General features: G+C 41.2%; 2 protein-coding genes and 1 pseudogene across 3 annotated transcripts in view; all 3 read left to right on the top strand.

The window, feature by feature from the left end:
- Psme4 (proteasome activator subunit 4) overlaps positions 1 to 12,906 on the top strand; it is a 105,594-nt gene extending 92,688 nt beyond the window's left edge. The window contains exons 43-47 of the mRNA XM_051170250.1: positions 1,427 to 1,582; positions 6,169 to 6,331; positions 9,191 to 9,324; positions 10,839 to 10,977; positions 12,259 to 12,906. Coding sequence (XP_051026207.1) covers positions 1,427 to 1,582; positions 6,169 to 6,331; positions 9,191 to 9,324; positions 10,839 to 10,973 — 588 coding nt within the window. The 3' untranslated portion in view covers positions 10,974 to 10,977; positions 12,259 to 12,906. The remainder of the gene's footprint in view (positions 1 to 1,426; positions 1,583 to 6,168; positions 6,332 to 9,190; positions 9,325 to 10,838; positions 10,978 to 12,258) is intronic.
- Positions 7,087 to 7,439, top strand: LOC127210464 (60S ribosomal protein L35-like; annotated as a pseudogene).
- A 4,265-nt stretch (positions 12,907 to 17,171) lies between the features above and the next one.
- On the top strand, positions 17,172 to 24,311 carry Gpr75 (G protein-coupled receptor 75). 2 transcript variants are annotated; one of them, XM_051170696.1, is made up of 2 exons: positions 17,172 to 17,345; positions 22,431 to 24,311. In XM_051170696.1, the coding sequence occupies exon 2, from the start codon at positions 22,549 to 22,551 to the stop codon at positions 24,169 to 24,171; it is 1,623 nt and encodes a 540-aa protein (XP_051026653.1). In that variant the 5' UTR covers positions 17,172 to 17,345; positions 22,431 to 22,548; the 3' UTR covers positions 24,172 to 24,311. The 2 variants fall into 2 exon arrangements, with proteins under 2 accessions (XP_051026653.1, XP_051026654.1); XM_051170697.1 differs by lacking the exon at positions 17,172 to 17,345 and adding an exon at positions 18,124 to 18,141.
- Positions 24,312 to 26,436: the final 2,125 nt, after the last annotated feature.

Below are 26,436 nucleotides of genomic sequence, written 5' to 3'. Positions count from 1 at the left end.
GAGAGTTGTTTCTGTAAGGCGTACCAGTAGGGGAGCAATAGTTGTCTATCGACACAAGCTGTATTGGTTTCCTCCTTTTTTATCTATTTGCTCTTCTGTTTACTCTGCTGATCTTGGGTTTAGAGGCAGACAGACCTCAGCTCAAATTTTGTTGCATTACTCACTTGTATGACTTCCAGAAACTCATTTAATTTTTCCACCCTTCAGTTTCCTCAAAAAGTTGGAACTGTTTTCCAACTGATCTCAAGGAGCCTCTTTAAGCCTTCACTTCTCTGCTTTTTGTCCTTGTGTCCATCGTGTCTAACCATTTATTGTTTTTATGTACTTCATTTTTTGTGACCCTCGCCCAACTCTGCCCATATCTTTCACTACCACTTCACATCCCTCCCTCACAAAACAAAAACCAAAAATTATAACAAACATAAGAAATACCAAATGAAAAATTAAACAAAAGCCTACCCAAAAAACATGAAATCCATTTGTGTTGGCCAACTACTTCTGACACTTACTTCTGGCACAAGGGGGCAAGGTAAAGAGGGACTATGGGAAGAAACAACCAAAGGCTCCTTGAAAAGCCATATGGACACTATAGAAGCTTTCTAAAATATCTACATATATGTATTTATTTAAATGGAATCACCATATGATGGAGGAAACAATCCCCCAACTAGACATGCAACCAGTTAAAACCTGCAGTGCCAAGAATGAGCTACAGCTTGTCAAGTTGTTGGCCAAAGTGGTTTCATAAACATCTCCCCTAAGTCTTGATAAGCTCTACCCAAAGCTGTTGTCTCATCACCACAATCTGATGGGAAGGGCCACTTGCTAAAGACACTACTCCTCTCAGCAAATGTTGAGACATAGATCTGGTTCTTAACTAGAAACTTCAACCCTACTGACTAGTGTTCATGATACTGGAATATATTCTGCATGCTACCAGAGGAAAAAAGTAATCATCACTATAACCCAACTACAAACCTTGCAACATGTAATGTTGACTTGCTTTCAAGATATACTGGGTGTAATAGTGGCACGAATTTTTGATGGCATATAAGTCCCACTCCTGAAATGGAATCCATACCTGACACTAGTAATTTATACCTTTTGTTTGTTTGTTTCTTAAGCCCTACATACTACTATTGAAAGTAAAATAAAGTAATCTGTGGTAGTTGGAGGAGTCATTTGTCTTAATTATGAATACTTCTCTCCCCTGAGAGTATTTTGAGTTTTATCAGTTTCTTACATTCCCAGTACTGAACATACAGACATTCTGAAAAACTGCTTTGGCAACTTGAATATACTTCTCTATGCTTAATTGCAACTATACTTTGAAAGTAGAATCAAATTCAAATATTGTTATTACTTATATGTAATGTCATTGTCATTTTCTTGTCAGTTCTATTATATACTCATTTCTTATTCACAGACAGCAAGAAGCAGTTCTTGGCATGCAAGATATTCAGTGCTGACCTACCTCCAGACCATGGTATTTTACAACCTCTTTATTTTCCTGAACAATGAAGATGCAGTTAAAGACATCAGGTGGCTGATTATATGCCTTTTGGAGGATGAACAGTTAGAGGTAAAATTTCAAATTAGAACAAATGGAAATTTAGTTAACTTTAAAAATATATGTGATTATGCTGGGCATGGTGGTGCACGCCTTTAATCCCAGCAATTAGAGGCAGGTGGATCACTGTGAGTTTGAAGCCAGCCTACTACAAAGTGAGTCCAGGTCAGGCAAGGCTACACAGAGAAACCCCGTCTCAAAAAGCAAAAAGAGCTTATTACAACATAATTATATTTTCTTCCATAGCTCATAAATAGACATAACTATGTAGGGGGGGGGCTGAGAAGATAACCCAGTGGGATAAGTCCATTTACTGGGCAAGCATGAAGGCCTGAGTTCAAATCCCTAGCACCCTCATAGTAAGTCAGGCATGAAGTCACATACACCTGAAACTCAGGGTAGAAACAGGAAGATCACTGGGATTTGATGGTCATCAGCCTGCTCCCAGGTTCAGTAAGAGACTCAACAGAGCCAGGTGTGGTGGCGCATGCCTGTAATCCTAGCCCTTGGGGAAACAGAGGCCAGCCTGGTGTACAAAGCAAGTCCAGGACAGTCAAAGCTATACAGAGAAACCCTGCCTCAAAAGACAAAAGAAAAAGAAACAGACTCAAAGGAGTGATAGAGCAAGAAACCTGACCTTACCCAGTACCCTCCGTATTATAAGCATTCATGTGTCTCTGTTTCTGTCTGTCTGTCTGTCACTCTCCCCCACCCCACCCCCTTCTCTCTCTCTCTCACACACACACACACACACACACACACACGCACGCACGCACACACACACGCACGCACGCACACACAGAGTAAGAGTAAATTTAGAACATGTAATAAATAGATCGTGGCATTATTTAAACTGTCACATATTTTGGTGGTAGCCTCAAATGTCTTGAAGTAAAAATGAAGAAACAGCACACACTGTAACCACAGATCTGCAGTTAAGCGTATTTGCTATTGTAGCAGAGGACTCAGGTTCAGTTCTCAACATCCACATGGCAGCTCAGAATGGCAACTACAGGCCCAGGAGATCTGACACTAGCTTGTGACCTCTGCAGGCACTGCGTGCATGTGGTATACTTACATACATGCAGGCAAAACACTCATACACATAAAATAAAACTTCCTTTTAAAAAAAAGTAGGCTGGGCCTTTAATCCCAGCACTCGGGAGGCAGAGGCAGGCGGATCGCTGTGAGTTTGAGGCCAGCCTGGTCTACAAAGTGAGTCCAGGACAGCCAAGGCTACACAGAGAGACCCTGTCTCAAAAACAAAAAAAAAAGTTAGTAAATATGATTTAAAAAATAATAAGCTTTGTTTATTCTTAGATCAAATATCTGAGTAAATACAAACCCTGATCACAGATTCTGTTCCAACCCCTAAGAGAGCTTTGAGAGAGCTTAGAGGACACACACTCATTCTCTTTTCTTTTCTTTCTTTCTTTCTTTCTTTTTTTTTTTTTTTTTTTTTTTTGAGACAGGGTTTCTCTGTGTAGCCCTGGCTGTCCTGGACCCGCTACGTAGACCAGGCTGGCCTCGAACTCACAGCGATCCACCTGCCTCTGCCTCCCGAGTGCTGGGATTAAAGGCGTGCGCCACCACACCCAGCATACACACTCATTTTCTAATTTTACTTGTGGCGAGTAGAGCTTTAGATTTCTGTTTGCTTCTAGTAAGTTGCTGGCAAGAGTACTAAATGCTCCTGAGACTATAGCTCAATTGAAAGAAACGTGCCTAGCACCATGTGACGTGTGCTTGTCATCCCAGCATTTGGGAAGGAGGGGGATCAGCATCTTGACAGAATATAGCAGGTGATGTTAGAATTTTATTTAACATTTGTTACTATTAATTAAAAATTGTCCTTTGGCCAGCCTGGTCTACAAAGTGAGTCTAGGACAGCCAAGGCTACACAGAGAAAACTCTGTCTCGGGAACCTCCCCCCCAACAGAAAATTGTCCTTTGTCTAACCTCAGCTACACAGCAGGTTTGAGGCCAGCCTTATCTACATGAAACCCTGTCTCAAAACAGCAACAAAACTATAGCTCTTTTCTTTTTTTAACATATTTAACCATTGAGGAGACTGAAAATAAAAATAAATCTGTTTTTAGTTAGTAAGCATTATCCCAAGAAATTATGTGATCCTTAACTTGCTGTCACTTAGAATTAAGGTCTTTCCCAACAAAATTCAGATAATTCCAGAGAAATACAGTGCTTCATTCCCAAAGTTCAACCTGCTAGTGAGCATTCGTTGATCTTCATAGTTTTTACCAAGATGTATCTGTATGGGGCTGGGGGGATGAGTTTGTCCAGCTGAGAGTGGCGGGTAGTAAGTGTGGCTGATCAGAGAAGCCAGGCAGAATCCATAATGAAAACACATTGTATCACTGAGATGGGTAAGGATAGACGGGTGGGAAATAACTGTTTTGAAAATTCTGTTGGGGCAATTTTCCATGGAAGTTCATTCTTGTCACATGTAACTTTAAAAAATATGTCTCAGGATGGGACTGGAGAGATGGCTCAGTGGTTTAAGAACACTGACTGCTCATCCAGAGGACCTGCTTTGGTTCCAGCACTCACATGTCAGGTCAGACCTGTTTGTAACTCCAGTTCCAGGGGTTCTAACACTCACACAGACATACAGGCAAAACACCAATGCACATAAAATAAAAAATAAATAAACCATTAAATAAACTCTGTGTGTGTGTGTGTGTGTGTGTGTGTGTGTGTGTACTGCTGCATGTTTGGACTCCTAGCACTTGGGAGGTTAAGCTGGCTGGAACATGAGTTGAAGGCCAGTCTAGACCTCATCTGAAAAAAGAGGAGGTGAGATGAGGATGGTAAAGCACTGGAGGAAGCAGAGTGCTGCCTGCCCTGCCAGGGTTAGGGTTAGGGTTAGGGTACTCAGGGTTAGGGTTAGGGTACTCAGGGTTAGGGTACTCAGGGTTAGGGTTAGGGTACTCAGGGTTAGGGTTAGGGTACTCAGGGTTAGGGTTAGGGTACTCAGGGTTAGGGTACTATGCCTTCTGTTCCTTGCAGTACTTAACTGCCTCACTCTTCCTAAGGTAAGGGTCTGTAAGTAGGACAGTGCAGGGTCTGCAGGTCATAGAGGCAGTGGACAAATATGTCACCCTGTGAACAGGCAGCTTAGAGCACAATGTAACATTATACACACATGTCACATTTGTTACCCTTTAATAAACCATTGTGCTTTCTCTAAGCAGAAAATGCCTGTTACTGTGACATAAAAAAGTAAAACCATCATTGAAATAACATAGTAGAAAGTATGTAGCAGTAATAACTAATTAAATTTTATTCATGATTTAACTGGAAAAACTTTATAATTGAGAGCTGTTTTTTCTAAAATTTACAGATTGAAAAAGATTAGAAGTGTGGGAAGATAATAATATATTTACAACTAATAAAGTGAAATAACTTTTCTCACATACATGCATACACTATATAGACCCTAAAGGTAAGCCTGAGTACTGGGAAAGAGAATGATTCTGTTGGAAGTATTGGAGTAATTTATTAGCTGCTTGTAGGAAAAATAAATTGGAACACTTCACACTTGTTATTCTTTCCCTTTTTTAAGTTAAGGAAACTGGGAAATACAGATTTGACTATTTGTAGGAATTCAAAGTAAGGATGACGTTTTAAGCCCTCAGATGACATCAAAATCAATAAATCTCACCACAAGAATAATAGAAACTTTCTAGAGAAAAATGTGATATACAAAAATCACCAAACTTATGTAGACTAGTTGTAGTCACATAAAAAACAGACTACAAATAAAGACCATAGAAATGGCAAACTAAAGACAAGACATGTTTATTTACTTTCAATATGGCTTCTCTTTATCCACAAAACAAAGTGTGTGTTTCTGCTGGCCAGTATGACCACTGTCCACATTCCAATTCTGTGTCACAGTACCTGAGCATTACTCTTTGAACAGAAGTTGATAGCCATAGTATTGCTGAGTCTTTCAAATTGGATTATCCTAAATCAATCAAAATCCATCAAAAGTTAAATGAAATAGGAGTATTTGTCTAGATGTGATAATGCACACCTGTAATCCCAGATACTCTGAAGGAAGAAGAAAGGATTGAAAGTTCCTAGACAGCCTGAGCCACACTACGTTCAAGATCAGCCTGGGCAACTTAAACCTAAAACAAACAGGGCTGAGGGATGAAGCGCACTGATAGAATACTAGCCTAACTAGCATAGGCTAGGCAGCGTCCTTCACCTTTGGCATCCCAGTGAGACCTTGTTCCAGAGTACAAAGGTATTGTATGAAGCCTTTGATCCAATGCCAGGACCACAATATATAGAAAACAGTGCAACCAAATGACAGTACAAAGAACCTCTAAGGGATATAGAGCAAAATGTTGGGGTTTTGTTTATATTTTTAACATGTTCTTATTGTTTTGTTTATTATGAATCATGAAGAAAATTTATTTTATGTATAGTAGTTATACTTCTATAACTCTAATCTAGCTTTTATCCACTTTGAGGCTACAGAAATCTGGGAAATCTGGTGATACCTCTGTCATGAAAAAGACATTTCAGGCTTAGGGTCTCGGTTCTAATAGGAATGATTCTCTCTCCAGGTTAGAGAAATGGCTGCTACCACTTTAAGTGGTCTGCTACAGTGTAACTTCCTTACCATGGACAGTGCTATGCAGATTCATTTTGAGCAACTTTGCAAAACAAAACTACCCAAGAAAAGAAAACGAGATCCTGGTTCTGTGGGAGACACCATTCCTTCTGCAGGTAATGTTTCAAATCCCCATTCCTTTAAGGAATTAAGCAGCTTGCTTAAACTTTGGATGTTGTTGTTTGTGTTTGAGTCTTTGCTAGATGCTGGGAATAATTGTCCCTATTTGTTAGGATTAGCATGAAAAAAGACAGACCCTGAAATGAAAAGGCTAAAATTATATGTACAAAAGAACCTTTCTACTACTGCATACAGTAACTTTTTAAAAGGCAGTCCTAAGCCCCTCCCCCATAAGTGCGTAAAGATACATCCATATTTGGTTATCTTGGAAGATTTAAACTGTTTTCAGAATTTAGGGTTTATGTATTAGGGCTCTAAAGAAACAAATTGCAGTCAACAAGGTGGCTCATTTGGTAAAGACACTTGGTATCATGCTTGGTACTTAAAGTTTGATTTCTGGACTTTGATGGAAGGCAAGACCTATTCTCACAAGTTTTCTCCGACCTCCATTTGTATACCATGGCACTCATATGTATGCATGTGCAGATGTGCACACATAAGCTTGAGTACACACACACACACACACATTTTTTTTTTTTATGAAAAATGGGGCCGGGCGTGGTGGCACACACCTTTAAACCGAGCATTCGGGAGGCAGAGGCAGGCAGATCACTGTGAGTTTGAGGCCAGCCTGGTCTACAAAGAGAGACCAGGACAGGACTCTCTCTCGAAAAACAAAACAAAACGAACAAACAAAAAAAGGAAAATGGCTCTCTCGTACCTGGCGGCCTCCACGGTGAGCAATGCAGCCATGGCCAAGATTAAGGCTCAGGACCTGCGCGGCAAGAAGAAGGAGGAGCTGCTGAAACAACTGGACAATCTGAAGGTGGAGCTGTCTCAGCTTCGGGTCACCAGGGTGGCAGGCAGCGCTGCACCCAAGCTCTCCAAGATACGAGTCGTCCGCAAATCCATTGCCCGAATCCTCACTGTCATTAACCAGACTCAAAAAGAAAACCTCAGGAAATTCTACAAGGGCAAGAAGTACAAGCCTCTGGACCTGCGCCTAAGAAGACTAGAGCCATGCGCCGCCGGCTCACCAAGCACGAGGAGAAGCTGAAGACCAAGAAGCAGCAGAAAGAGTGCAAGTATGTAGTCAAGGCCTGAGGTGGCAACGACAATAAAGTGGAAGACTTGAATAAAAAGGAAAATGGGGATGGGCTGGGAAGATGGCACCATTAGTAAAGTGCTTGCCCTACAAGCCTGCGGCTCTGAGTTTGCTTCCCGGTGCCTACATTAAAAGCCATGTGCGATGGCCTATAATTGCTGCACTGAGGCAGTGGAGCCAGGCAGATCCCAGTGAAAGACCCTGATTCTATAAGACTCTAGGGATGGCTTAGTGGTTAAGTGTGCTTACTGTTAAGAGACCCAAGTTTGGTTTCTAACATACACATCCAGATCTCACAGCTGCTCATAACTTTAGCTCCACAGAATTCAACACTCTGGCTTCTTTGGGTACTTACATGTGTATACATATACACAAACACAGAAATTGAAATATTAAGAATACATATATATTCAAAAAACGATAAAAGGCTCCTGAGGAAAAACACCTGAGATTGACTTCCGTTGTCTACATTTATATGCACACACGTGTATGCAACAGAAATACATACACACAAAAGAGAAAAAAATTTAGGGAACCAGAGGTACTCTATCTAGAGAGGGGAATATTTAATAATCATGTGTGCCTCTATGAGGGAGATCACTTCCAAGAAATGTATTACCAAGTAAAATTTTATTTTGCATACTTCTGTGTACTATGAATACAGTAAAATGGCTATGATACCAGTAGGAACCACCAGTATATGTGTGATCCATAGGACGACAAACATTTGACTATAAGCCCAAAGAAATTAAAGTGATGTAAAATAAAATAGTAAATATGAGATTTGTTGAATTTGTACAAAGTTCCTAGAATATGAAGTTCCTATACATTAGAGCCAAGTTATAATGTGTTAATAACAAATATTAAGTATTTATATGCTAAGTATCAATACCAAGTGCCAGTAAATTATCAACTTTTTAGTTTTCTTTAATAATAAAGTATTTTGTCTTTATTATACCAAATGGCATTGCTTACATTTTTTACTACTTCAGAATCTCGTTTCTTTACCTTCTCCTTCTGTTCATGGACACACCTAGACTAGATTTATAAAGGAATGTGTATCATTGCCTAATGAAGAAACTGAGGGGAACTAGAAATGTGGCTCAGTGTAATACACTCTTAGCTAGTGTGCACCACGACCTGAGCTCAGAGGAGATGGGAACTGAGGGTTACATGTGGCAGTGATAGTGAGGATGGTGCTCACTTCCTGCGAGGCCTTGGGTGTGATCAGCCCCAGCACACAGGCAGAGAAGAGGGCCAGAGCGAGAAAGGAAACAGGGAACATGGGTATTTGAAAACACTTGGGCTTACTTCACTAGGAAGGAACAGACCCTGTAAGGTAGACATCTGCTGAAGTTCTGTTTTAAGAAATGTACTTGTCATGCATGGTAGTGTGTGTCATGCATTTTGTGTGGGTACAGTGACATAGAGAAAATATTACCTAATCTGGGAGTTTGTTTTAGCATCAAGGATTGTACTTAGACTATAAATGAACTGATTAGGAAAGTTGTATATGTTGTTGGTTTTAATAATATGACCCATTCCTGGCTAGAAAAAAAATTATACTGTCACTGAGGGACCACTATAGAATATATTTAAATTTTCATAGTTTCTAGTTCAGCCCCAGAAATCATGCTTTTCATGTATGCATTTGTAAATGTATATTAAATGGGGAAATGTGCATACTGAAAGCACATCTAGCATGAGTGAAAACTGATTTCACTATAAAGAATGGTTGTTTTTATTGCAGAGTTAGTAAGGCGTCATGCTGGTGTGCTTGGACTTGGTGCGTGCGTTCTTTCCAGCCCTTATGATGTTCCCACCTGGATGCCTCAGCTTCTTATGAATCTCAGTGCACATTTGAATGATCCTCAGCCTATTGAGGTATGTTCTGTGTGGTCCAGAGAATGATCCATAATAGCCATATTTTCAGTTTTGTATGAATGAGTTTGAGTACACAACAAGCCAAAGTGAAAGACTAAATAGCAAGTAGCAGGCAGACATCAGACAGACAACAAAATACTGTCAAATTGGAGGCTAAGCACATCTAGCAGAAATCAACTGGTGAAGCCTGTTTAAGGCAGCTGGCTGGTGTTCCCAATAAAGAGACTCTCAGGCAAAGTGGAGTATGCCCTCTGGTGAGGCTTCTAAGTAAAAGGACAAATTACAGAGATGACACTATCAAGTCAGGTGTTTATAACAGTGTGACGTTACTGGGGAAGATGAGACAGTAGCTAGAGTTCACAGTGGAGCTGACCTTGCCAGTTTTCCCACTGAAGCTGCATGAACAGTAGCAGCCTTGGTAGAAATGGTTTGCCTTCCAGCTGTCCTTGGTTTTACTTTTGAGCTGAACTGTTGTTCTCTCCTTCTGCCTTAGTTAAAGAAGCTAAACCAATCCCAGACAGAGACCCTTAGAGGACAGAACATAGATATGCTTGGAGCCAATTCTACTTGCAAATCCAGGTTCTTAGTGATAGCACATGACAATTTATCAAAATAATATACATCCTAAAGTATATCATTCTTCCTTGTTAGTTTATTTATATCACTTGACAAATACTTTCCTGCATGCCTTTAATCCTAACACTTAGGAGGCAGTCGCAAGTGGATCTCTGAGTTTGACTTGCAGCCAACACTACACAGAGAAACCCTGTCTCAAAAACCTAAATTAAAAAAAAAAAAAATCCCCCCCCCCCCCGGAGGACTTTATTTCACTAGCAGAAACCTAGAAAATTTTGATATCAAAATCTCCTGCCTCAAGCCGGGTAATGGTGGCACAAACCTTCAATCCCAGCAGAGGTAGGTGGATCTCTGAGTTCAAAGCAGCCTTGACAGCCAAGGGTACACAGAGAAACCCTGTCTCAAAAAACAAAACAAAGCAAAAAGATAAAGGATTAAAAAAAAAAAAAACCTCCTGCCTCTAATAGGGCCAAGTTTACTCTGTAATTATTAAAGCCTATACATGTCCTCATGTATAAAACTTTGTAGCTTCTATTCTTTCAAGCCCAACATAAAGAATACTGTCAGCACTGCCTAGAAAGTGATGTTCCTTGGTACTATTATTCTGGTATTTTGTATCTGGAAACTCCTATAACTGAGGGCTAATGTTAAACTAGAAATAATGATTGTATTTATCTAGTAGTAAGTACCCATGCTCCAAAGCTAAAGCTCACTTCTGTTATTGTATAGAAATATGTATCGAGCCAGTCTAGCAATGCAGCAGTACATTCCAGTGGTTTGTCCTGAAGTGAAGCTAGTAATTTTACAGAATATTAGTGGTTTGATGACAGAGAATTGACTTGGTTTTCTAACATTGTAGCATTTGCAGTATGTGAGCTGAGAATAATCCATATTTAACTCTGGTTGTTAGGGTTAAAATGTACATGGGTTGATTACAGATGACTGTAAAGAAGACCTTATCCAATTTCCGAAGGACACACCATGACAACTGGCAAGAACACAAGCAGCAGTTCACGGATGACCAGCTGCTTGTGCTCACTGACCTCCTTGTGTCACCATGCTATTATGCTTAGAGGGGTGAGTTACATGTGACGTCCCCAGCAAGTGTTAGCCCTCTGGTGCCTGAGAAAATATTTACAAGATTTTAAAGTTAGCTGACATTATCTGGGCAGTGGTAGCGCATGCCTTTGATCCCAGCACCTGGGAGGCAGAGGCAGGCAGATCTCTGAGTTCAAGGCCAACCTGGTCTACTGAGTGAGTTCCAGAATAGCCAGGAATACACAGATAAACCCTGTCTTGAAAAAAAAAAAAACAAAGCCAACAAAGAAAAATTTGCTGACATCTTAGATGTAACTGCTTAGACAAAGTATAGAGAGTTGTTTATTGTGTTGAGCTAACTGTGTAGACGAAGCTAGTCTTGCATTTGGAGTAATTCCCTTGCCTTAACCTCATGAGTACTGGGATTGTAGCTGTCTGTCATCACACCTGACTGTTTCTAAACATAGCTTTGGAGGTTGGGGTTATACAGTTCAGAGGCAGAGCCCAAATTTACCAAAGATGAGACCCTTCATTCAATTGTAAATATGGATTTTGCTGTGATCAGTAGAAATAACTCTCATAGAATTTATCATGATTTTGTTTCCATTTTTACGCAGGCAATTTATGTGCCAGCTTTGGGACAGTTAGAAAACTTATTGAAGTTGCATTAGCAGCCTGGGATAGTCAGGTGAAAGAAAAGAAATCATAGTCAAAATTGCTTCCTGAGTGTGATATTTGGGATTGTACTGGGAGCTCTGGGTTCTGCAGTCATGAGAATACTTCATCTGGATTTTTTAATGTGGCTTGTATGTATGTATGTATGTATGTATGTATGTATGTATGTATGTGCACCTATGTGCATGCCATGTCGGTGGAGGCCAGAAGAGGGAGCTGAGTTACAGAGGGCTGTAAGCCTCCATGTGCGTGCTGGGAACAGAAGCAAATGCTCTTAACTGCTAAGCCATCTCTCTCTGTCGCATCGTCTGGATTTCTGTTTTGTTATTTGTTTTTTTATTGTTAGACATTCTTTCTATATAGCCCTGGCTCTCCTAGAATTCACTGTTGAATAGGAGGCCTCAAACTCACAGAGCTCTCCTGCCTCTGCCCTTCCTCTTTTACAAATGCCGATATTAAAGGCATTTCCCACCATGCACAAGTCATCTAAATTTATATAAATGCTTATTACTCTTCTGTAAAGAGGGAGGGCCAGGAAATCTTTGTATAGGCAAGGGTAGGGAGAATAAAGAAAATCTATTTGGTGGGATTTTAGAACTGTCTTGTTACCTAACACACTTTTTTTTCTTCTTTTTCTTAATGCAGATGACTAGTCCTCATTTTGGGCTCATTTCATCAAAAATTCCAGTTCCTCAGGTACCATCTGTGGTGACTCTTTGCAGGTTTCACGACGCAGCCTCTGATGAGCTTTCATCATTGTGGCGACTTCTGTATTTGGCCTCATTAATCCTCATTCACAGGTTCTCAGCTACCATTCGATTTCTAACTTGCCCTGAAGTGGTCCCAGAATACTGATCACTATTTCTTTGAGACATATGAAAAAGTCACAAAGTCTCAGATTAGAAATAACCTAGTATGATCATGGCATCATGACCAAACAAAATAATTTACTTGGAACAGAGACTACTCATCAGTAATGTAGGTCCTCTCATTTCATTCATCTCAAATTATTTTGAATTCTTCCCCAAAGGTTGTTGGGTTTAGTGATAGTAGGGCCATGGGCCATGAATCTGAAGTCTTGACAGCCTTGTGTCTGGAGAGCCATGAAGAGAAAAGGATCAAAGTGAGCAAGTCTTGGAATTAACCTATGACCTGACAGATTGTTCAACCACATTGCAGAAGTCTGTGTTTGTGTCACTACAAACTAGAGTTTTTGGTGCTGAGTAAGAGCCAATTGCTGAAAACCTGGGGGTTTGGTGAATAAATTTTAGACTGATTTGTATGTGTATACAATGTGTGATTTTAAAAATAAAAAACAACATCAATAAATACCCTGGCTGATTGCTTTTTACCCTATAGTCTTCACAAACACTGTTTTGTACCTTGAAATACATTATACTTCATACGAATGGAAGATTGCCGCGGTTGTGGAAATTTTCTTTTAATCTCCGCCACCCCTTCTCCTCTGCCTGCCTGCCTGCAGAATCATTAAGATTAATAAAACTTGATATTTGACTTGTTTAGTATGCTATATAGATGTACAAGATTGTATGGGTTGTAGAGATAACATTAGCAAGACTTTGTACAGAGGCAGCCCTTAACACGAGCCACTGTGTGACTGGTTGTAGAGATTCACACACAGCTTTTTACTATAGCAACTTGGGGATCTTGTACCTACAGAATGCCATTTTGGGGTGTATGTTTTTAAATTATTTTCTTTATCCTCTCATGTTACAAAAGCTGAAATGTGGGACTTTTAAAATTTTCATTTATCATTATCTGGATTTTTTATGTACCTTTTTGTGTGCATCTTTAAATGATGTTTGCCTATCACAACTTTATAGAGTGCAAGGTATCTTCTAGTTGGAATAATTCGCAAGTTGATGAATAACATCTTATTCCACACCTTTTACAATCATCTTTAAAGGAACACTACAGTCTATTTTTAGTATCCACATGCTGAGTGTTCCAGTCTAAGCACAGCAGTGCTCTTGGTACAGTATTGAAATGTCAGCATACACAGGCATAATCCCTGTATAGAGGAGTGCTTAATTGACTATTTCGATTGTGTAACTAGTTTAAAAAACAATAAAATGGATTGTTTTTAATACCTGACTTTTTTCTTCATTAAGAGAAGACAGTTCAATAAGCAGCAACTTTTGTGGATTCTTTTTGCCTTCTTAGGTTTAAATTTGTGATTTTCCTCCCTTTGGCCAGAATGAAGTGCCTAACTGTACTCTACTGAGTGCAGTAACCATGCTCACTAGGCATATTATGAGTGCTTGATAGCCACATGTGGTTAGCCACATGTGGTTAGTACTTACCACATTTAATAGGACAGAGGAACTTTTCTGTTATCACAAAAAGTTATGTTAAAAAACAAAAAAAGCCAGGTGGTGGCGGCACACACCTTTAATCCCAGCACTCAGGAGGCAGAAGCAGGTGGGTCTCTGTGAATTCGAGGCCAGCCTGGTCTACAGAGTGAGTTCCAGGACAGCCAAGGCTACACAGAGAAACCCTGTCTCCCTGTCTCCATGTTGTGGGGTGGGGGGTAGAATTCTGTTAGCACAAACCTGCATGGTTGATTCTTTATGACCACCATTTGCATAGTAACTGCACTGCCCATTTCAGCCTTTTCTTTTTTTTTTTCTTTTTCTTATCTATCTATCTATCTATCTATCTATCTATCTATCTATCTATCAGTTTTGTTATGGAAAATTGAGAACTCCCAAGAGAGGAATGCTGCATTTTAGCCTTTTCTAACTAAACTACATAAAACTATGCTTTAGCAACAGTTCCTAAGTGGGAACTTTTTTTAAAAAACTGCAAAGTACTTGGTAATCAGTATGTTCCTTAGTTAAAATTCTCTGGATGGGATTCAGGCTTCACCAACATCTTTTTAAAGTGACCGGGTGGCACGCACCAGTACCAAAGTACTCTGGGTCCTAAGCCAAAAGACTGCAGGGTACGACTCTAAAATCTAAAAACAAAACCAAAATCAGTCTATCAGTGATTGAGAGTCCCAGATGAGAACAAGATCTAGCTTCTACTCTAGACCTAAAAGCAGTGAGTGCTCAGCATGCTCCCTGGGTAATTCCAACACCAAGTCTGCTGCCTATTAGCTTGACATTTCCCCAAGATTATGCTGTGAATTTTGAAGTTAAATGTTCCACTATTGCAAGATTAATTTTCTACAAGTGATCCCAACTTTGAAAGCTCTTAGAGTATGTGGTACATTAACAAGGATGGAGATAGAGAAACAAGAACCGTTGTCAACAAGGCAAGCTGAACATGAGACAAACTGTACTAGAAAGCACTGATTGGACTGCAAAGAGCATGGTTTCTGTGAGCTTTGATGAGTAAGGAAAGGAGTAACATGAGTTTGTAAGGTTCGATCTTTAGGTTCTGAATGGATCCTTTGAAAAAGAAAGACTGCAGATCATATTTAGGAGGACATTTTCTTTACCATTAATGTTGAGGGCCTGCCTAGTACAACAGAGACCCCTGAGTCAGCCCCTAGCACTGGGGGGAGGGGGTAAATGCTTTTGTGGTGGTTTTGAGTATTGCCCCATTATTGAATATTAAAGTCATTTTCCATTCTCTATACTTAAGAATACACCATAGTGCCTGTTTTTACACTTACACTTTAAGACTTTTCTCATGGGGTTGGAGACATGGCTCAGCAGTTAAGAGCACAGACTACTCTTTCAAAGGGCCCGGGGTTCAATTCCCAGCACCCACATGGCAGCCCACAACTGTCTGTAACTCCAAGATTTGACACTCTCATATAGACATACATGCAGGTAAAACACCAATGCACATACAATAAAAATAAATAATTTTTAAAAAAAGACTTCTTATATTGGAGCATTCAAAGAATAAGCTGTTTATGTCAGGAGCGCCTGATTATGGTTGTTTCCCATCAGGCACAATGAATGTGAACATTTTATTCACAGTGATGTGCTCTTTGCCAACATGGCCGTTAGTTTGCATGTCACAAGTTTTGTGCTGCAGTTCAAGTTTATTGCAAATTGACAGCCTGTTCACATGTTAGCCTGGTCATAACTGTTTACAGATTTTTGCCTTTACGTGGCTAGTATGCCAGTGTTCTTGTCTAGTTTATCAACCTTGCTCCTATATTTTGTGATCATCATCATTATTTGAGACAAGGTTTCTCTGTGAGGCCCTGCCTGTCCTGGAACTCACTCTGTAAACCAGGCTCATGGAGACCCACCTGCCTCTGCCTCCCTGGTGTTGGAATTAAAGGTGTCTGCCACCACCCCCTGGCCTTGTGCACATTATTTATATTGCTGAGTAACCCCACGTAGCTCTAAAAGTCCTAACTGTTTCTTTTCTAGATCTCCAGGATCCTTTACAATGTTGGAGTTTTTGTCTTTTTCAATATGATATTGGTTTCTTTCATGTGTACTACTGATGACAGTAGACCAACCAGAACATTTTATTACCACTTATGTCCAAATGGAAATTATGCACGCAGTACCTAATTTGGAGTCAGAATCTCTACTCTAGCTGCTGGTTAATCCTCAGATGTTTCTAGGGCCCAATGTTACCCTCACTGACAGTGTAGCTTAGAACTGGATGGACACATGTCTGGGGAGTAGAGCATGATTTCTGTTTAACGGAATTTTTCTTGAGTATTCTTTTTTCTAAACAGAATCCTGGTATTTCACAAAGCCCACCAGCATGTTTCTTAGAAAAAAAGTGTGGAGAAAATTAAATTTCTTTGAAACTCCTTACTAGTTTGTATTTATAAAGGAAATATTAAGAGAAAATGGAAGGAGGTTGTAGTAGCAACAGTGCCACAAAATATGCAATCAAAGTGTCTGCTATGTAGTACCAGCCAAGAGAAGAGACATTTAAATAGAGTTCTCTATTTCAAAATATCGGAGATTAGAAAATAGAAGATCCTAATTTACAAGGCTAAAATCCTGAAGGAGTTAACAAGATGCGTTTTATGCACACAACACTTAGAGATGTATGTTATTTGATGACGCTGACTAAAATTAAAGCCAAATTGTATTTGTTAATTTAGACGTGTCGACTTCAGGAGATAAGAAGCTACAAGTCTAATATTTTATGCTGGTGTTTACTAAAAATAGGCCTAGTTGGATTACATTATCGATTTTCAAGATTTTTACACTCAACACGGTATTTAATAGCACCTGTTTTCTCTTTTTACTTTGCACCAACCCCGTACTTACTCTAAGACACATACGTGTGTTGACATTGATTTGATTAAAGTCATTATGACTAATTATTAAACTCGAAGTGACAGCCAAGGAGGCCAGCTTGAAGGCTGTGCTCAAGGCTCACTTAGCTGTCTCAAGAGGCCTATAGAGAGACCCACTGAGGCTGCCTTGTGTCCCTGGTTTTCCTGTCTTCCTTGCTGTGTCTATCAGCAGCCAGTAGCTGGCAGCCCTGGCGGGTCCCAGCGCACGCCCACGAGGCTGAGGCCAGCTCTGCTCTGCGCACTTCACAGTCCGGGCAGGGAGGGTGCCAGCAGGCGGGGCGGCCACGGTCGGAGGGAGGGGCGGGCGCCGGGTTCAGTGTCTGCGCCTCCCGCCCTGCTCGCCTAGGCTCCGGGGATGCGCGGAGGAGGCGGCAGCGAAGGCCATGATGCTTCTAGCCTGGCAGTATCCGGGCCGCTGGGCGCAAATGGGGTCGCTCCTGCGACATGGAGGAGGAAGGGCGATGCTGCAGCCAGCTGGCAGGTGAGAGGTGATCAGAACAGAGCAGTGGGATCCCACCCAGACTGAGGCGAGCGGGAGCGGGGAGCAAGCTGAGCTTGGCCTGGTCTGGCAGGGTGCGCACCTGTGTTCCTGTGCAGCTTGGTGAAAGCTCTTAAGCTCAGATGGACCACAAGCCCACTGCCCCCATCCAGGCTGAGTCCAAGCATCCCTGGATTGGCCTAGGCTTGTCTTTCCTTCAATTCTAGGGAGCCCCCACTATTGCCAGTCAGTGTTGGGGGTAAACCTGCAGTCCCCCACTCCTTTAGTCATTAGCTCACGGTGCTCCACAGCCTCCCTATTCCTTCGCCCAAGTCTCACCCCAACATCTACTGGCAGCCTTGGGGTAGTTCAGGTAGTTAGAAAGGTTTGGAATATCGTACTGACCTTGGGCAAGTTATTTACCCTCTCTGAGGCTTTCTAGATCCCTTCAAATCAGTGGGAATGGGACAGAACTTTGTTCTCTGTGAGGACTGGGCTCAGAAAATGCCGAAACTCGACACTTCCTGGAGGTGGGATAAATTGCAATAATTCAGGTCATGAGTTACTTGTAAGGCTTATTAAAGTCCTAACGTGCTTCAAAAATTAAAACAACAAAAAGTATTGGAAACCCATCACACCTTTTTCTTCCTCCCTCCCTCCCTCCCTCCCTCCTTCCTTTCTTCCTTCCTTCCTTCCTTCCTTCCTTCCTTCCTTCCAGGACAGGGATCTTGATATGTAGCACAGGATGGCTTCCAAGGAGGTTATCTTGCTTCGTCCTCATGAGAGCCTGGAATTACAGGTTTGTGCCACCACGTCCAGCTTTTCACACATTCTTTTTTGTTTGTTTGTTTTCCAGCAGAGTCTCACTATGTAGCCTTGGCTGGCCTGGAGCTTGCTATGTGAATCAGGCTGATCTTGAACTCAGAAATCTCCTCCTTCTGTCTCTTGAGCACTGAAATTAAAGGCCTATACCACAACCAGAATCTTCTTCTTCTTCTTTTTTCTTCTTTCTTCTTCTTCTTCTTCTTCTTCTTCTCTTCTTCTTCTTCTTCTTCTTCTTCTTTCTTCTTTCTTCTTCTTCTTCTTCTTCTTCTTCTTCTTCTTCTGGGATAACTTTATTTTAATTTAAATTTATTTTTAAAAACCTGTTCACTTTACCTCTCAGTCATAGGCCCTTCCCTTGTCTCCTTCTGGCCACACCCTCCTCCCCACACTGAATCTTTTTTTTAATATATTTTATTAATTTATTCATATTGCATCTCAATTGTTATCCCATCCCTTCTACCCTCCCATTCCTCCCTCCCTTCCATTTTCTCCTTACTCCCCTCCCCTATGACTGTGACTAAGGGGGATCCCCTCCCCTTGTATATGCTCATAGGGTATCAAGTCTCTTCTTGGTAGTCTGCTATCCTACCTCAGTGCCACCAGGCCTCCCCATCAAGGGGACGCCCACACCGAATCTTAATAAGAGTTGACACTGTGCAGCATGTTTGGAGTTCCTGGTTCTTGGCTTCTAGTTACTTCAGCACCCTTCCTTAACTGTAGTCAAATGATGTGAATTCATTTTGAGAAAAGTCTCATTATTTGTATGTAGCCCAGAGTAGGAACTTGTTGTATAATTCTGCTGGGTTTTTAATTCATGATCTCTTGGTTCAACCTCCTCAGATAAGTGTTACTGCTCATTCTGTCTTAACTGGTGTTCTGAGCTGGGGAAATGGCCCAGCAGTAAAGACCTTTGCCACAAATCTTGAGGACTCATATGATGGAAGCAGAAAACCAATTTCCACGAATTATCCTCAGAACTCCACATGCATGCCTGTCATTGGGTTTTTATTGCTGTAACACTGTGACCAAAGCCAGAAAGGTTTGTTTTACCTTACAATTTATAGCACATCATACAAGAAAGCCAGGGCAGGAATTTAAAGCAGGAACGGATGCAGATATCATAGAGGGCAATTGCCTACTGACTTTTTTTGTTTGTTTATTTGCTCAGCTTGTTTTCTTGTAGTACCTAGAACCACCACCCTCCCAGGAGTACAACCACTCAGTGAGCTGGGCCATCCCACTTGATTCAAATCAAGAAAATGTACCACAAGCTTGCTCACTGTCTGGAGGGGTGTTATCTCAATGGAGGTTTCTTCCTCCAAAATGACCCTAGCTCGTGTCATGTTGACATAGAACTAGCAAGCACAGTGTAATAATATAGTACACATACACACTAAATAGATAGATATAATAATAAATACTTTAGAAGCTGGTATTTTAACAAAATCATTCTTATATGACTTTTAAAGTCTTTTAGGATCTGTCTATAACCCCAGAGATAAAAAGTAACTTGTATACATGCATTGGAAATAACATGTAATGTTTAGGAATAGTTAACCACTACTGACTTTGCTCCAAAACACTGAATACATATGTACACACACACACACACACACACACTTCTTTGTGGTTGTGTTTGTTTTTTGAGACAGCCCTAGCTGTCCTGGAATTCAGTTTATAGACCATGCTGGCCTTGAATTTACAGAGATTCCCCCAGCCTCTGCTTCCCAAGTGCTGGGATTATAGGCATGGGCCACAAAGAGTTTGTATTGAGTTCTGGGTTGACTTTCTCTCCAGTTCTTTTATTATTTTTGAAGTTTTGTGTTCCAGGGGATTTTACCTGGGAACAGGATTTTAATACTTAGTAGGATTGTTCTGACAGTGAAGTAGTTTGATATCTTATATAAAGCATTGAGTATGAAAGCACACCATGTAATAGCACCCAGTAAGTGACAGCCGTTATAATTTAGCTTTGACCTAAGGATCCTTTCCTGAGTGTGTGTGTGTGTGTGTGTGTGTGTGTGTGTGTGTGTGTGTGTGTGTGTGTGTGATGGAATGTGGGTTTTGAGGAGCAACTGCTCAGTTCATATGAAAGCTCTGCCACCTTACTGAGTGATCTCTCTGAGTTTCCTTATCTTCAAAATGGAGATAGAGAGATTTTGGTGGTCTTTATTTCTCTGTCTCTGTCTCTATCTCTATCTCTGTGTGTGTCTCTGTCTCTCTCTGTCTCTCTCTGTCTCTCTCTCTCTCTCTTTCTCTCTCTCTCTGTTTTTCAAGTCAGGGTTTCTTTGTGTAGCCTTGGCTGCCCTTGACTCACTTTGTAGACCAGGCTGGCCTTGAACTCACAAAGATCCACTTGCCTCTGCCTCCTGAGCACTGGGATTACAGGCGTGCACCACCATTTATTTCTCTAAGCATCTTGATTCCAAGCTCTTCATTCCTATAATTTCCCTGGACCAAATTTCTGCTACTCTAGTACTGCTCGCTTTCCATTCCTCCTCAGATGGGGTTTTTCTTCTTCCCTTTTCATAAATTAACTCCAAGGAACACTTTTTTACCAACAGTAAAATGCTGTCTTTTTTTTTTTTTTTTCATGGTAACAATATCAAAAAGGTTCACAAGCATGCAGTCTTACTAGAAATGGTAGGAGCTCTCCATTATTATTTAATCATTCACAAGCAGATGTTCTCTCTCCTGTATCTTAGTTTAAAGAAAATTTATTTTACAGAAAATTTGGTGTCATGTGGCAGTGAAGAAATTTAGCATAGTGTGAGTTCTGCAGCCCATGACCTCTGCAGCAACAGCAGCAGCAGAGGCTGCTCTGTCTTAATGAGGGGCAGGGTGGTCATATGGCTCTCCCAGAACTGATGTGTCTGATTCCCACTGCGAAGCCTGTACTTGTGGTTAAGTGCTGAGAGACTTCTGTTCTAGGCAGCCCACATCTGTTTCTTGGAGCCCAGTCCACAGCCCCTGATCCAGCAGCTAAGGGGTTGGCACCTGTGGGCCTCTGGGATCCAGCTCTAGCTGACAGGCAACTATCCCAAACATGGGCACTAGACTTTCCCAGTGCCACATTTTCATGCCTACAATGTTAGATTAAAGCAAATGTTTTCCAGTTGTCAAGATCAAAGCACTAAATGTTATCTGTCCTTCTAAATCTTTCTTTTGGAGAGGCCACATACATTTTTGGGGTTGGAAACAGTGAAGATGGGTATAAATGTATATTACATTTCCTTGCATAAGAGATAAAAATGATTATATAAAGAAGGGAACAGAAGGTTAGTATTTTAGGGTACCAGGTGCTTCCTAATCAATCATCTATGTGCATTAAACAGCTAGCACAATGCTGGCTATACATGTAGATAACATAAGTTAAGTAAGTGAGTGCAGAATCATGCTTCCTATTTGATGGTGAGGGTATTCCTGTTGTGATATTAATAACACTTAGAGTTCAAATAGTGGTGCTTTTTAAGTTTTGCTTCATTTGAGAGAGAGAGAGAGAGAGAGAGAGAGAGAGAGAGAGTGAGTGTGTGTGTGTATACATGTACATGTGCACACTTGCTTGCTTGCTGGTGATCCAACACAAAGCCTGTATGCTAGACAGGTCTGCATCTTCAGATCCCAAAGGGTTGCTTTGTACCTCAAAAACTACAAATATAATCTCAGACACCTGTTGTTAGTTTATGTTTTCTTCTTTTTCCTTAAAATGTAGTCCCACATGAATTTTTCTTTTCCAAAGGAGGGTTTTCAATTGACCAAGAACTTAACTCTCAAACTAAGAAAAAAAATAAATGCTGGGAAATAAAGATTTTTTTCCTTAGAGGAAAACCAGGGTTTGTCGATGGTTTCTGAGCACTTATTGAAGGGCCACATTGCATATCAACAATACCCTCCTCTGTTTGAATTCCAGGCACATCCTGTTTCCTGCCTTCTGTTGCAAAGACCTGTGCTCCATTTTCCCTGTTCCTCACCTCTCACCCAGCTGGCTTCTCCTCACCAAAGCTCCCTTCACCATTTCTCAGCCTCTGCCCCAGATAGATTCAGTACCCCTTGTCCCTGGCTGTAGTCCCTGCAACCACACAGATGTAGCTCCTCCCAGGAAAAGATCATGGACTTCCAAAGAAGAGGTCATGTTCCTGTGTGTCTCCAGTGCCTGGTTTCCATGCCTTTCTGTGTTAGACTTTGTGACATGCTTCTGTAAAACAATGCAATTGCGAGCTCACTAATCCCTTTCTGTCTCTGGGTGTACTTTTTGTTGTGCAGGCTTATCTTCTTTGGCCCTCTTTTGACGTGTGTCCCGCGTCTGTGAGCTGAGTTCCTGACTCTTCCTGCTGATTTTTTTTCTTTTGAGAATACGAGGAAGAGACACCTCTCTTTGAAGATGAACTCAAGTGGCCCGCTTCAGAATGCTCCCAACGCCACCCTGCTGTACATTCCTCCGTCGCGGGCAGGAAACGGCACTTCTCTCCAGGAGGACCTTCAGGATTTTATCCACACAGCCACCTTGGTGACCTGCACTTTTCTGCTTGCCATCATCTTCTGTTTAGGCTCTTATGGAAACTTTATTGTCTTCTTGTCTTTCTTTGACCCAGCCTTCAGGAAGTTCAGAACCAACTTTGATTTTATGATCCTGAACCTCTCTTTCTGTGATCTCTTCATCTGTGGGGTTACAGCCCCCATGTTCACCTTTGTGCTGTTCTTCAGCTCGGCCAGTAGCATCCCAGATACCCTCTGCTTCACCTTCCACCTTACCAGTTCAGGCTTTGTTATCATGTCCCTCAAGATGGTGGCTGTGATTGCCCTGCACCGGCTCCGCATGGTGATGGGGAAGCAGCCGAATTGTACGGCCTCCTTTTTCTGCATCTTTCTCCTTACCCTGCTTCTCTGGGCCACCAGTTTTACCCTTGCCACCTTGGCTACACTGAGAACCAGTAAGTCCCACCTGTGTCTCCCCATGTCCAGTCTTATGGATGGGGAAGGAAAAGCCATTCTATCTCTGTATGTTGTCGATTTTACCTTCTGTGTTGCTGTGGTGTCTGTCTCTTACATCATGATTGCTCAGACCCTTCGGAAGAATGCGCAAGTCAAAAAGTGCCCCCCTGTGATCACAGTTGATGCTTCCAGACCACAGCCATTCATGGGGGCCTCTGTGAAGGGAGGTGAAGATGCCATCCAGTGCACAATGCCAGCTCTATATAGGAACCAGAATTATAATAAACTGCAGCATAGTCAAACTCATGGATACATTAAGAATCCCAACCAAATGCCAATCCCCTCGGCCAGTCGGCTCCAGCTGGTATCAGCAATCAACCTTTCCACTGCCAAGGATTCTAAAGCAGTCGTCACCTGTGTGATCATCGTCTTGTCGGTGCTGGTGTGCTGTCTTCCTCTGGGGATCTCCCTGGTGCAGCTGGTTCTGTCTGACAACGGGAGCTTCATTCTTTACCAGTTTGAACTGTTTGGATTTACTCTGATATTTTTCAAGTCAGGATTAAATCCATTTATATATTCTCGGAACAGTGCTGGGCTGAGGAGGAAAGTGCTCTGGTGCCTCCAGTACATTGGCCTGGGCTTTCTCTGCTGCAAACAGAAAACTCGACTTCGAGCCATGGGAAAGGGGAACCTTGAGATCAATAGGAACAAATCTTCTCACCATGAGACAAACTCTGCCTACATGCTGTCTCCAAAACCACAGAAGAAATTTGTGGATCAGGCATGTGGCCCAAGCCATTCAAAGGAAAGTGTAGCAAGTCCCAAAGCCTCTGCTGGACATCAGCACTGTGGTCAGAGCAGCTCGACACCCATCAACACTCGGATTGAACCTTACTATAGTATCTATAACAGTACCCCTTCCCAGGGGGAGAGCAGTCCGGACCCGTCACAGCCAGTGAACTCTTTTGGATTTGCCAGTTCGTACATTGCCATGCACTATTACACCACCAACGACCTGATGCAGGAATATGACAGCACATCAGCAAAGCAGATCCCCGTCCCGTCTGTTTAAAGTAACAGGGTCAGAGCATCTGCAGGGAGAGTGTTTTTTCCTGAAGTCAGTGGCAAAGCAAACCGTGAGGAGTCAACTGAAGAGCTGACTGTTAGGCTTTGTTTTGTCTGAAATACTAGTATCGGATTTGCTTCATGGTTTCTAGACGTTTTCAGATTTGATGTAAAAGTTTATTTCAATTTTTACTCTGATGTGTACCCCAATCTTTTGTACTAAACTTATAAGAAGATACTAGGACTGATCGTACTGATGAAACCCCTTCAAACCAGTCTTATGGGTCTTTAGATACGTATTGGCTACATTTTTTAAAAGGTTATGAAAAAAAATCTTTCTGAAGTATTATTTTTATAAAAATATGGAATTTGGGTGTTTGAAGTACTGAGATAGAAAACAGTGTAATTTTTTGGGTGGCAAGTTGATTTAAATAAAAAACTTAATGTTACAGCAGAAATTAGACATATGTTCCCTTTCCCTCTGTCCATGCAGTGTTAGGCACTCCCTTTGTAAAACAGTCACCTAACAATGCGGAGTTTGGTTCTTGTCGCCTCTGACTATACACGTTGTTGTTCTGTGTCAATTGAGCAGTTAGCTTTAGGAAGTGTTTTTGGTAGCTACCAGTTAATTGCTGTTTCACAAGACTCTTACTTATAGAATCCTGCACTAGCAGGGTATTGTGCTACAGTAGGGGGCACTGTTCTGAGAGAGCAGACTTGGTGTGTCAGCCTCAGCAGTTTCTGGAAAGCAATGCACATTTTGAACTTGTGTTCAATACTAGCTAGCTACATGGGAGGTGTGACTTGGGCTTCCATTCTGTACGAGGACAGTGTTCATAGAGATATTCAGAAATAACCTTTTAATTTAAATATTGCTATGGGGAAAATTCTCAAGGTAATCTATTAATATTTTCAGATTAAGGTGTTTAGGTTATGGTCTTTTTCTCATTATTATTAATATCTTTTAAGATGCTGGAGGTTGAACCCAGGGTCATGCATGTTAGGCAACCAGTTTACCACTGAACTACATCTCCAGCCGCCAAACTAATTGTTCTATATTCTCTCATTAGGCTTAAGCTGGAAACAAACAACTATAATTCTTATACCTGAAACTAATTTTATTAGGTACTCTGATTCCTAACGCAAAAACACTTGGGACATGCTGTTAGGATTTGAACTCACTAGAATTTTGGAACACTCACTATTAGACCAAAATAGAGTATCTTTATAAACTGTTATATCCTCCTATTATTCTCAAAGCTCAGAAGAGCAAGGAACATAAGGCATTCAGCTCAGAGCACCCGCTCCCAGGCTCATCCGAACTCCAGGATGATGCTGAGAGATGGAGCAGCTTCTTGGTCAGAACTGGCCTAGCCTCATATGGCCACAACACCAGCCGGGTCTGTTTCAGATACTTAAGTGTGATGACAAGATTTTCAAATTCACCTTTTAGAACTGGTCAGCCTAGTTTTCTCCTCTTCTTCCCTCTTTTCTTTTTCTTTATTCTTGCACCTAAATTTTATAGCACATCCAGTCTCCTTTATTTTGGTAGCTGGATACTCTTTTTGGAAGTCACTTTTGGGGGGGGGTGCAGGAGTTCGAAACAGGTTTTCTCTTGTACCCCTGGTTGTCCTGGACTCACTTTGTAGACTAGGCTGGCCTCGAACTCAGAGATCCACCTGCCTCTGCCTCCCGATTTCTGAGATAAAAGGTGTGTGTCACCACTCTTCAACTGTGTTTTCATAGATTGACTACAACATGGCTTCACTAATACTCCTGTGAGACAGATTTAGTACAGAGATCTTTTCAACAAAGAATTAAAACGTCTGATATCCTTTCTAAAATTCATTTGAAGAATTTTGGCAAATAACTATTAAACTTTTGTCTTAATTGAAAATCTAGTATTTAGCCCAGGGAAGCAAGTAAGATTTTATTCAGTAACTCTGAGATGGCTCAGAGTTTAAGGGCACTTCTTATTCTTCCAGGGGACCCAGCTCCAATTCCCCTGTGACCCAGCATGATACACAGACATATATGTAGGCAAAACACCCATGAACATAAAATAAAATTAAATCTTTAAAATATTTGAAAGTTTACATTGATTTTTTAAAAAAAGGTATACATCTCTTTTGAGGGGAGCAGGCATTTAAAATGTGACTTGACAAAAAGTTATAACAAAATCACTATTTGTAAATTTTTAAATGTTAGCTTTCCTTGTGTGACCTTTGAGTTTGAAATTATTTGAACAGCATAGGGCCCACCTTTGAGAAGT

Source organism: Acomys russatus, chromosome 28 (genome assembly GCF_903995435.1).
Source record: "Acomys russatus chromosome 28, mAcoRus1.1, whole genome shotgun sequence".
NCBI classification, from domain to species: domain Eukaryota; kingdom Metazoa; phylum Chordata; class Mammalia; order Rodentia; family Muridae; genus Acomys; species Acomys russatus.
The sequence above is the reverse complement of the archived record's forward strand: the minus strand, read 5'-3'. Positions and strand labels throughout refer to the sequence as shown.

What these genes read in the sequence shown, in the direction of transcription:
- Gpr75 (XM_051170696.1), top strand. Translation starts at nt 22,549, where the DNA reads ATGAACTCAAGTGGCCCGCTTCAGAATGCTCCCAACGCCACCCTGCTG.